General features: G+C 39.8%; 2 protein-coding genes across 2 annotated transcripts; one reads left to right on the forward strand and one right to left on the reverse strand.

Moving 5' to 3' along the window:
* Nucleotides 1-4943: 4943 nt before the first annotated feature.
* On the reverse strand, nucleotides 4944-7360 carry LOC138680982 (uncharacterized). The gene is made up of 3 exons (XM_069768169.1): nucleotides 7187-7360; nucleotides 6863-6973; nucleotides 4944-6681 (listed from the first exon to the last, which is right to left on the reverse strand). Exons 1-3 carry the CDS (start codon nucleotides 7335-7337, stop codon nucleotides 5999-6001), a joined length of 945 nt encoding a protein of 314 aa, XP_069624270.1. The 5' UTR covers nucleotides 7338-7360; the 3' UTR covers nucleotides 4944-5998.
* A 585-nt stretch (nucleotides 7361-7945) lies between these two features.
* LOC138680983 (uncharacterized) lies at nucleotides 7946-11048 on the forward strand. The gene is made up of 5 exons (XM_069768170.1): nucleotides 7946-8010; nucleotides 8117-8227; nucleotides 8629-8805; nucleotides 9019-9129; nucleotides 9311-11048. Exons 1-5 carry the CDS (start codon nucleotides 7953-7955, stop codon nucleotides 9991-9993), a joined length of 1140 nt encoding a protein of 379 aa, XP_069624271.1. The 5' UTR covers nucleotides 7946-7952; the 3' UTR covers nucleotides 9994-11048.
* The last annotated feature ends 445 nt before the right edge of the window (nucleotides 11049-11493 follow it).

Here is an 11493-nt window from a genome sequence, read left to right on the forward strand (position 1 = left end):
AAAGTGACCTCATGCTCAGCGCGGACCCCCGACCACATATAGCACAGCAGAAAAGTGACCTCATGCTCAGTGCGGACCCCCGACCACATATAGCACCGCAGAAAAGTGACCTCATGCTCAGTGCGGACCCCCGACCACATATAGCACAGCAGAAAAGTGACCTCATGCTCAGTGCGGACCCTCGACCACATATAGCACAGCAGAAAAGTGACCTCATGCTCAGTGCGGACCCCCGACCACATATAACACAGCAGAAAAGTGACCTCATGCTCAGTGCGGACCCCCGACCACATATAGCACAGCAGAAAAGTGACCTCATGCTCAGTGCGTACCCCCGACCACATATAGCACCGCAGAAAAGTGACCTCATGCTCAGTGCGGACCCCCGACCACATATAGCACCGCAGAAAAGTGACCTCATGCTCAGTGCGGACCCCCGACCACATATAGCACAGCAGAAAAGTGACCTCATGCTCAGTGCGGACCCCCGACCACATATAGCACAGCAGAAAAGTGACCTCATGCTCAGTGCGGACCCCCGACCACATATAGCACAGCAGAAAAGTGACCTCATGCTCAGTGCGGACCCCCGACCACATATAGCACAGCAGAAAAGTGACCTCATGCTCAGTGCGGACCCCCGACCACATATAGCACAGCAGAAAAGTGACCTCATGCTCAGTGCGGACCCCCGACCACATATAACACAGCAGAAAAGTGACCTCATGCTCAGTGCGGACCCCCGACCACATATAACACAGCAGAAAAGTGACGTCATGCTCAGTGCGGACCCCCGACCACATATAACACAGCAGAAAAGTGACCTCATGCTCAGTGCGGACCCCCGACCACATATAGCACCGCAGAAAAGTGACCTCATGCTCAGTGCGGACCCCCGACCACATATAGCACCGCAGAAAAGTGACCTCATGCTCAGTGCGGACCCCCGACCACATATAACACAGCAGAAAAGTGACCTCATGCTCAGTGCGGACCCCCGACCACATAAAACACCGCAGAATAGTGACCTCATGCTCAGTGCGGACCCACGACCACATATAACACAGCAGAAAAGTGACCTCATGCTCAGTGCGGACCCCCGACCACATATAACACAGCAGAAAAGTGACCTCATGCTCAGTGCGGACCCCCGACCACATATAACACAGCAGAAAAGTGACCTCATGCTCAGTGCGGACCCCCGACCACATATAACACAGCAGAAAAGCGACCTCATGCTCAGTGCGGACCCCCGACCACATATAACACCGCAGAAAAGTGACCTCATGCTCAGTGCAGACCCCCGACCACATATAGCACCGCAGAAAAGTGACCTCATGCTCAGTGCGGACCCCCGACCACATACAGCAGAAAAGTGACCTCATGCTCAGTGCGGACCCACGACCACATACAGCACCGCAGAAAAGTGACCTCATGCTCAGTGCGGACCCCCGACCACATATAACACAGCAGAAAAGTGACCTCATGCTCAGTGCGGACCCTCGACCACATATAATACAGCAGAAAAGTGACCTCATGCTCAGTGCGGACCCCCGACCACATATAACACCGCAGAAAAGTGACCTCATGCTCAGTGCGGACCCCCGACCACATACAGCAGAAAAGTGACCTCATGCTCAGTGCGGACCCCCGACCACATATAGCACAGCAGAAAAGTGACCTCATGCTCAGTGCGGACCCCCGACCACATATAACACAGCAGAAAAGTGACCTCATGCTCAGTGCGGACCCCCGACCACATATAGCACCGCAGAAAAGTGACCTCATGCTAGTAGTGTATAAGCGGGTGGTTTCGTCAAACTCAATCTGACAGGTGCCCCGCCCCTATCAAAGTGTATCAAAGTGTGTAACCCCTCCCCTCCCCTTGTTTGACGGCTGGTATCCAGCTGTCCCTCCTTGTTTGATTTCCCCTTTTGATATAGTTTAATATAGTTTAATTTGTTGTAGTTTTGATATTATTCCCGTATTTTGTGGAATAACACATGTTTATAATTATAGCCTAGTCGTGTATTTATTTTACACGTGGTTTATAACACCTTTCTCATTTGTTTTATATTAGATTTTATACGTAGCCCGAGACTGGTGTTTCTGTATGCAATCCTACATCCTGTTATGTGAAAAGTATTCTCATATTATACCAGTATTTCTTTTTATATTTTATTCACAGTGTATCCATATAGTGAATAGGGCTGATGTTTCTGTATGCAATCCTACATCCTGTTATGTGAAAAGTATTCTCAAACACTAACTAAATGGTGAACATTACCTAAATTAGGTTAACTGTGGGTCAGAGGTTTATAGCACCTAGGTCAAGCAATTGTTGTTGTATTTGCGTACCCCATAAATGTTTATTTCCACAAACAGAAAAGTTATTGTGTCCTGAAGATGGCATCTGAGGTTATTTGTTATCTACTGAGGCCATTGCAAGCTGTGTTTATTCACATTGTAGCAGGTTTTATCCTTGTGGCTGCCTTATATACACAGAAGAGATATGCACCAATGTCACAACACAAGTTATAATATGACCCAATGTTACAATACAAGTAAGAAGCGGCGTGTTTTATACGAATAAAAACCAAAGACACGATATTGTAAAAAAAATTTAAAAGATTTATTTCTCACGATAAAACAACAGCTCAAATTTTAAGTTAGCTAACAGCATGATGCTGACAAATGCATCTTTGCTGTATCTGATAACGACACGATGAACAAATAACGGCGCCTGAAAATCTTGATGTCACAAAATCTGATACGGCTCGATCATTATTCTGCATGTCAGACGTAAAATTTTGTAAAATCTTCTTAAATGGAAAGCCTCGCGCTAAATGGTATAATACATATATGCAATAATGACCGCATACACTGCTATACAAATCTTGAATTTGTGCGCTCTGATAACAATAAGAATAACAATTCTTGTTCAGGAATGTCACAAAAGCGCGTGGAAAGATAATATTATCCGCACGGAAACCGTAACTGTCAAAAAATATGCCCGTCTTATCGTCGCAGAGTACGATTAATATCCAGTGGCGACCAGCTTGATTTGCCGGGTCTGTATTCACAATATATGCCGCGGGTCTCTGAGTCACTCTTTCTACCGGAAGCAAATCACACGGAAACACACCGGCGAATATGCGGTCTGTATAATTATCGGACCGCGCTACAACTGTAAGCTGCAGACTGTCCATCGTTGCTTAATTAAAATCGTACAAGATCTCTCGCCTGTTATTAATTTCCAGAATGGTGTGGTTGACTGCAAAGACAATCATATTTATCGTGTGGGGTGTCGCTATCGCAAAGCGGACTTCAGCGGTGTAGATACAGAGCGTGTCTCACTGTTGGTAATTTTTAATTCATCTAAAAGCTTCCTAGTAGCGGTGTTACCCACAACTGTAGACGCCATATTTAGTTCGGCCATAACCTGATACGGATCCTTTGAAAATAAATTCAGCATTATTATTCCATGCTGTGACATTTTTATTCTGCAGCAGCCTGTTTAGTAAAAATTCAGCATTCTTTTTATATCTTTGGTTTATATTATATTAGCTTTTTGTCATAGGTCAGGGATTTTTTTTTTTTTTTTTTGCACTTTATTAATATGCGGTTATTAGTCATTTAGGACTTATGTTATCATGTTTTTTGCACTTTATTAATATGCGGTTATTAGTCATTTAGGACTTATGTTATCATGTTTTTTGCACTTTATTAATATGCTGAACACATAGGTCAGGGATTTTTGCACTTTATTAATATGCGGGCCACATAGGTCAGTGATTTTTGCACTTTATTAATATGCAGGCCACATAGGTCAGTGATTTTTGCACTTTATTAACATACAACACACAAGAAATAGACATTTAGAACTTATTTATGATTAATATGCGATTATTAGGCATTTAGGACTTATGTTATCATGTTTTTGCACTTTATTAATATGCTGACCACATAGGTCAGGGATTTTTGCACTTTATTAATATGCGGGCCACATAGGTCAGTGATTTTTGCACTTTATTAACATACAACACACAAGAAATAGACATTTAGAACTTATTTATGATTAATATGCGATTATTAGGCATTTAGGACTTATGTTATCATGTTTTTGCACTTTATTAATATGCGGTTATTAGTCATTTAGGACTTATGTTATCATGTTTTTGCACTTTATTAATATGCTGACCACATAGGTCAGGGATTTTTTGTACTTTATTAATATGCGGGCCACAAACACTTCTGCACCCACGGGCGCTTCTCAACCAACCATGCATCCGGTACTCATCAGGCACTGTGAAATAATGCAAAAATACAGCTGTGCGCGGCTGGCGGCATCAACATTTTGCTATTATAAGTTTATGGTTCTGTAAAGAACACGCAACACATACAGAACTCACACACACACACAAATACACACAGCACACAACACGCACACATTTCTCAAAATGCCATACACTTCAGAATATATTTGCAATTCACTACGCATGTAACACATATTTCTTCGCCCCACACGCATTTAACAGTCTTTCATATGTATCGCAGAAAGATTTTAGTTCCAACTGCGGGTCAGCGGCTTAAAGAAAAGTTATTGTGGCCTTGATTCTGGGGTAACACATGTTTATAAATATAGCCTAGTCGTGTATTTATTTTACACGTGGTTTATAACACATTTCATTTGTTTTTGTTGTTTGATTGTCATGTAAGAAGCGTTGTGTTTTATACGAATATAAAAGTGACACATTCCCATATATTATTACAGCTTTCATTAATTCTACATTATTTTAGCACATATTAATTTTACACTATTAATTTTACAGGAGCCTGTGCTGCCTATAATTTGACTCCTTCTTATACAAAGACATCTAACATATACAGACTTTTAATATTTTTGTGTAAAATCGCGGTCAGACAGGCACAAACACACACACACACACACACGCACACAACACAGAACCACACACAACAAACACACAGAACCCACACACACACACACACACACACACACACACACAAGAAATAGACATTTAGGACTTATTTATGTTATTATCTTTATGCACTTTGGATGTGCTGTCTATAATTTGACTCTATCCTTGTTTTGTTGAAAATAACTGGACATACATAAGAAACCGGGCAATATATCTTTATAGAAATAACACTTCTGCACTCTTTGTGTATTTCTATCAGTTTTATTCAGGCATTTATAACACAACATGTTTGATATTGGTAATTTGATTCTGGGAACACATTTTAAGTTACTGCTGCACATGTATTACTGTTTTTCTTGTTTTTTATGTAAAATTTCGTTGTTGGTTTACAAAGACATTTCTTTGAGAAATGTGTAGCATAACCAATTACCCATCATGGCCACTAGATGGCAGAATATCATATTAATTATTCTGGGATAACATTTCTCTTTGTGCATTTCTATCAGTTTTATTTATGCTTTTATAACACAACATGTCTGCTATTGTTAATTTGATTCGGGGATAACACATGTTTATAAAAATAACGCTATAGCAAGCGGTAATGTCAAATTCTGAAAATAGCCATTTTATATTGAATTACTAACATTTTTCTATTTTAGCGCTGACACAGCCACATATATTATTCCAGCTTTCTTTAATTCTGCATTATTTTATCACATGATGAAAATAGTCATTTTATATTGAATTACTGCAGCTCGCGGCGCGTTACCACTGGACTCGTTTCTCAATTAATTTCCCAGCTGGCGACGCTATCTATAATTCTGCGTATACCTTAGGCGTGTATTTACATGGCAGTGTAATTATTTCTCACAATAAAACAACAGCTCAAATTTTAAGTTAGCTAACAGCATAATGATGACAAATGCATCTTTGCGGAATCTGATAACGACACGCTGAACAAAGGACGGAGCCTGACAAATACACACAACACACAACACGCACATATTATGAAAAATGACAACCATTGTATGTGATTTAAAAGACTTTAGTTAGATTTATCAGGGGTGATTTAGTTTGAAAGCACGCAGCTCCTCGGTAATGTCATGTGTTGGACACGCATTTAACAGTCTTTCATATGTATCGCAGAAAGATTTTAGTTCCATCTGTGCGAGTTTGCTTTGAGCGTACTGCGCAGACATGTCAGTAAACATTTTGACATGGTCAGCATCCCACGAAGGACGACCTGTGTAAGGTGTATGTACAGCAACTTTCTGCTTTCTACCTACACGGCGTCGGGATACGGTTCGTTTCTTTAGAGGTAATACAGGGGCAAAAACGCTAGAAGAGTCTGCAAGAGCAGTATCTGCAGATTGCACAGTCTGGCACACAGGTATATTGAGGGGCTCTGTGGGTGACCACATACCCTCGGAGAGCTGTTCAATTTCTCTGTTTTCAGGCGTAACTTGGGGTATGGCGCCTGTGCTATTGGCGGTCCGAGTTATGCGGGGCTTAGCGTTCGGCGCTGTACGTTTCTCTCTTGAAACGTTCGTATATTTCTGATGTGAAATCTTGGGGCTTGGATTTCCGGGTTGTTTTGGTGCAGCGTAGCATTCATCACGATCCACAACACAGATGGGCGAGAGAGATGTTGTTCGCACCGCCGTATTAGCTCTTTGTGGTTGATTCTCTTCAGTGTCGTAATTACGCCGGTGCAAAACTCGTTGTTGAAGAGGCGACGTATCTAAAAGAAAAGATACAAGTGGCGGTTAGCCGCGAAACGGCGCAAAATTGGAAAAGCTAAACGGCGACGCATAGCTATGATCATACGTAATATTTGAAAAGTTAATGGGGACAGGTATCCATGAAATCATTGTAACAATATTTACATAAACCTGTATAGAGCAGTCCAGATATATACTTACAAGTATGAAGCGGTAATTGTCCCACATCAGCTCCTGGTTTAACGGGCGGCGCAATGCTCAAACTCGCAGAGGCGGGAATATTCTCTTTTTCAAGCTGTATTTTCCGGGCAACTAGATTAGCGGGTGTAAGTAAAAATATAACGATTAGCGAACACAGAATTGATTTTCTACACAAAACTGCAGCGGTGAGAAGAATATATATATATATATATATATATATATATATATTCAAAAATGAATTTTCTGACAGTTAGCTAGCAGCTGTAAGTAAATATGAGTATTACACAAAAGTGAGAATCGACTGTATTTCAAGTGAACAGATACCTTTTCTATTCTTGAAACATCGGCGTAACGAGTTGCCGCGTCTTTTAGGCGCATCGGGTTTCGCTGAAGTTGCAGGGTTCTTGACATCTATGATCTCCACGTCTGAACCCAGCGTATCGCGTGGTTCGGGAACACACCAGTTTTCAGCCATATCGTCAGATGTCTCCGTGTCAGTATCTGTATGAGAAATTGCGCGTAGTTCGTGTTTACATACAAAGGATTAAAGCAACTGATATAGTATAATATAGTTTTACGGTATAAACATATTTGCGGTGTAAATTAATATAGCAAGACTTATGCCGCTATATATTAATAATTCAGTATTATATTGATGGCTACCTATATTTAACTATGCATCTCTAAAACCATAATTAAGGGGGTTATTTGTCTAATAAGTTAGTTTTATACTGGAGGATAGCTGCATATTTAGTATCGTTGTATAATATAGTTTTATTGTATAAGCAATATTTGTGGGACATAATTAATATAGAAAGGCTTATGGCTGGGTCATAACAACCATTGTTATCTGACATGTGCGCGCAATTAGTCACGGGTGCCGTATAATGCGGTTTCCTGTAGGTGTGTTCACGGTGGGTGGTAATTTCTCTCTGAACAGTTGCGCTACTCTCTGAAAAGTAGGTGTTTTACTGTTTTATTTGCGGTCTAATATTATCAATGCCTGTAAAGCATATTTTTGTAACGTAGTTTTAAACTGTATTTATTGGCGGCGCAGTTATAGATAAAACTTATCCCCTATTTATTTAAGATGGAAGCCCAATACCCTCGCGAGCAATGCAGCCCCCTTCTTGCAAGCACACAATTAGGTATTATACGCGTATAATGTACAGAGTATTGACTCATTCTGATTGTGTCATTATATTATAAGTAAATTATATTAATTATATATTCATGCATTCTTTCTTATTTAAGAGCCGTGTATGTCGCCCGATTGGCGCAATAATTTCATAACGCAGAATTATGCGCGCATTGAAGCCGTGGCGCCGATAGCCGATAATGGGCCTGCTCTTCATCTCATCATGGGTAATTAGGAGCACCTTTTTGCTTTTAGATAGGGAAAAATGTCATTGTAACACGGTACAAAGATATTTATCTTTCATGTATCACATGTAAGAAAGCTAAATATATATATATATATATATATATTATCTATGTTAATATATACTGTTTATGGCGTAAAACTATAGCATCTATTAACTATTGTATTACACAAATTATGGCATAATAAATATATGATTAAATTAATAAAACAAATAATAGCGGTAGCCATCAATATAATACTGAATTATTAATATATAGCGGCATAAGTCTTGCTATATTAATTTACACCGCAAATATGTTTATACCGTAAAACTATATTATACTATATCAGTTGCTTTAATCCTTTGTATGTAAACACGAACTACGCGCAATTTCTCATACAGATACTGACACGGAGACATCTGACGATATGGCTGAAAACTGGTGTGTTCCCGAACCACGCGATACGCTGGGTTCAGACGTGGAGATCATAGATGTCAAGAACCCTGCAACTTCAGCGAAACCCGATGCGCCTAAAAGACGCGGCAACTCGTTACGCCGATGTTTCAAGAATAGAAAAGGTATCTGTTCACTTGAAATACAGTCGATTCTCACTTTTGTGTAATACTCATATTTACTTACAGCTGCTAGCTAACTGTCAGAAAATTCATTTTTGAATATATATATATATATATATATATATATATATATTCTTCTCACCGCTGCAGTTTTGTGTAGAAAATCAATTCTGTGTTCGCTAATCGTTATATTTTTACTTACACCCGCTAATCTAGTTGCCCGGAAAATACAGCTTGAAAAAGAGAATATTCCCGCCTCTGCGAGTTTGAGCATTGCGCCGCCCGTTAAACCAGGAGCTGATGTGGGACAATTACCGCTTCATACTTGTAAGTATATATCTGGACTGCTCTATACAGGTTTATGTAAATATTGTTACAATGATTTCATGGATACCTGTCCCCATTAACTTTTCAAATATTACGTATGATCATAGCTATGCGTCGCCGTTTAGCTTTTCCAATTTTGCGCCGTTTCGCGGCTAACCGCCACTTGTATCTTTTCTTTTAGATACGTCGCCTCTTCAACAACGAGTTTTGCACCGGCGTAATTACGACACTGAAGAGAATCAACCACAAAGAGCTAATACGGCGGTGCGAACAACATCTCTCTCGCCCATCTGTGTTGTGGATCGTGATGAATGCTACGCTGCACCAAAACAACCCGGAAATCCAAGCCCCAAGATTTCACATCAGAAATATACGAACGTTTCAAGAGAGAAACGTACAGCGCCGAACGCTAAGCCCCGCATAACTCGGACCGCCAATAGCACAGGCGCCATACCCCAAGTTACGCCTGAAAACAGAGAAATTGAACAGCTCTCCGAGGGTATGTGGTCACCCACAGAGCCCCTCAATATACCTGTGTGCCAGACTGTGCAATCTGCAGATACTGCTCTTGCAGACTCTTCTAGCGTTTTTGCCCCTGTATTACCTCTAAAGAAACGAACCGTATCCCGACGCCGTGTAGGTAGAAAGCAGAAAGTTGCTGTACATACACCTTACACAGGTCGTCCTTCGTGGGATGCTGACCATGTCAAAATGTTTACTGACATGTCTGCGCAGTACGCTCAAAGCAAACTCGCACAGATGGAACTAAAATCTTTCTGCGATACATATGAAAGACTGTTAAATGCGTGTCCAACACATGACATTACCGAGGAGCTGCGTGCTTTCAAACTAAATCACCCCTGATAAATCTAACTAAAGTCTTTTAAATCACATACAATGGTTGTCATTTTTCATAATATGTGCGTGTTGTGTGTTGTGTGTATTTGTCAGGCTCCGTCCTTTGTTCAGCGTGTCGTTATCAGATTCCGCAAAGATGCATTTGTCATCATTATGCTGTTAGCTAACTTAAAATTTGAGCTGTTGTTTTATTGTGAGAAATAATTACACTGCCATGTAAATACACGCCTAAGGTATACGCAGAATTATAGATAGCGTCGCCAGCTGGGAAATTAATTGAGAAACGAGTCCAGTGGTAACGCGCCGCGAGCTGCAGTAATTCAATATAAAATGACTATTTTCATCATGTGATAAAATAATGCAGAATTAAAGAAAGCTGGAATAATATATGTGGCTGTGTCAGCGCTAAAATAGAAAAATGTTAGTAATTCAATATAAAATGGCTATTTTCAGAATTTGACATTACCGCTTGCTATAGCGTTATTTTTATAAACATGTGTTATCCCCGAATCAAATTAACAATAGCAGACATGTTGTGTTATAAAAGCATAAATAAAACTGATAGAAATGCACAAAGAGAAATGTTATCCCAGAATAATTAATATGATATTCTGCCATCTAGTGGCCATGATGGGTAATTGGTTATGCTACACATTTCTCAAAGAAATGTCTTTGTAAACCAACAACGAAATTTTACATAAAAAACAAGAAAAACAGTAATACATGTGCAGCAGTAACTTAAAATGTGTTCCCAGAATCAAATTACCAATATCAAACATGTTGTGTTATAAATGCCTGAATAAAACTGATAGAAATACACAAAGAGTGCAGAAGTGTTATTTCTATAAAGATATATTGCCCGGTTTCTTATGTATGTCCAGTTATTTTCAACAAAACAAGGATAGAGTCAAATTATAGACAGCACATCCAAAGTGCATAAAGATAATAACATAAATAAGTCCTAAATGTCTATTTCTTGTGTGTGTGTGTGTGTGTGTGTGTGTGTGTGTGGGTTCTGTGTGTTTGTTGTGTGTGGTTCTGTGTTGTGTGCGTGTGTGTGTGTGTGTGTGTTTGTGCCTGTCTGACCGCGATTTTACACAAAAATATTAAAAGTCTGTATATGTTAGATGTCTTTGTATAAGAAGGAGTCAAATTATAGGCAGCACAGGCTCCTGTAAAATTAATAGTGTAAAATTAATATGTGCTAAAATAATGTAGAATTAATGAAAGCTGTAATAATATATGGGAATGTGTCACTTTTATATTCGTATAAAACACAACGCTTCTTACATGACAATCAAACAACAAAAACAAATGAAATGTGTTATAAACCACGTGTAAAATAAATACACGACTAGGCTATATTTATAAACATGTGTTACCCCAGAATCAAGGCCACAATAACTTTTCTTTAAGCCGCTGACCCGCAGTTGGAACTAAAATCTTTCTGCGATACATATGAAAGACTGTTAAATGCGTGTGGGGCGAAGAAATATGTGTTACATG

This window comes from Ranitomeya imitator, chromosome 5 (genome assembly GCF_032444005.1).
Source record: "Ranitomeya imitator isolate aRanImi1 chromosome 5, aRanImi1.pri, whole genome shotgun sequence".
Lineage (NCBI taxonomy): Eukaryota > Metazoa > Chordata > Amphibia > Anura > Dendrobatidae > Ranitomeya > Ranitomeya imitator.

Coding starts and splice junctions, on each gene's coding strand:
- LOC138680982 (XM_069768169.1), bottom strand. CDS start 7,337: ATGGCTGAAAACTGGTGTGTTCCCGAACCACGCGATACGCTGGGTTCA. Junction 6,974..7,186: donor ATGTTTCAAGAATAGAAAAG/GTATCTGTTCAC, acceptor CCGCTAATCTAG/TTGCCCGGAAAATACAGCTT. Junction 6,682..6,862: donor ACAATTACCGCTTCATACTT/GTAAGTATATAT, acceptor CTTTTCTTTTAG/ATACGTCGCCTCTTCAACAA.
- LOC138680983 (XM_069768170.1), top strand. CDS start 7,953: ATGGAAGCCCAATACCCTCGCGAGCAATGCAGCCCCCTTCTTGCAAGC. Junction 8,011..8,116: donor TCTTGCAAGCACACAATTAG/GTATTATACGCG, acceptor TTCTTATTTAAG/AGCCGTGTATGTCGCCCGAT. Junction 8,228..8,628: donor TGCTCTTCATCTCATCATGG/GTAATTAGGAGC, acceptor TTTCTCATACAG/ATACTGACACGGAGACATCT.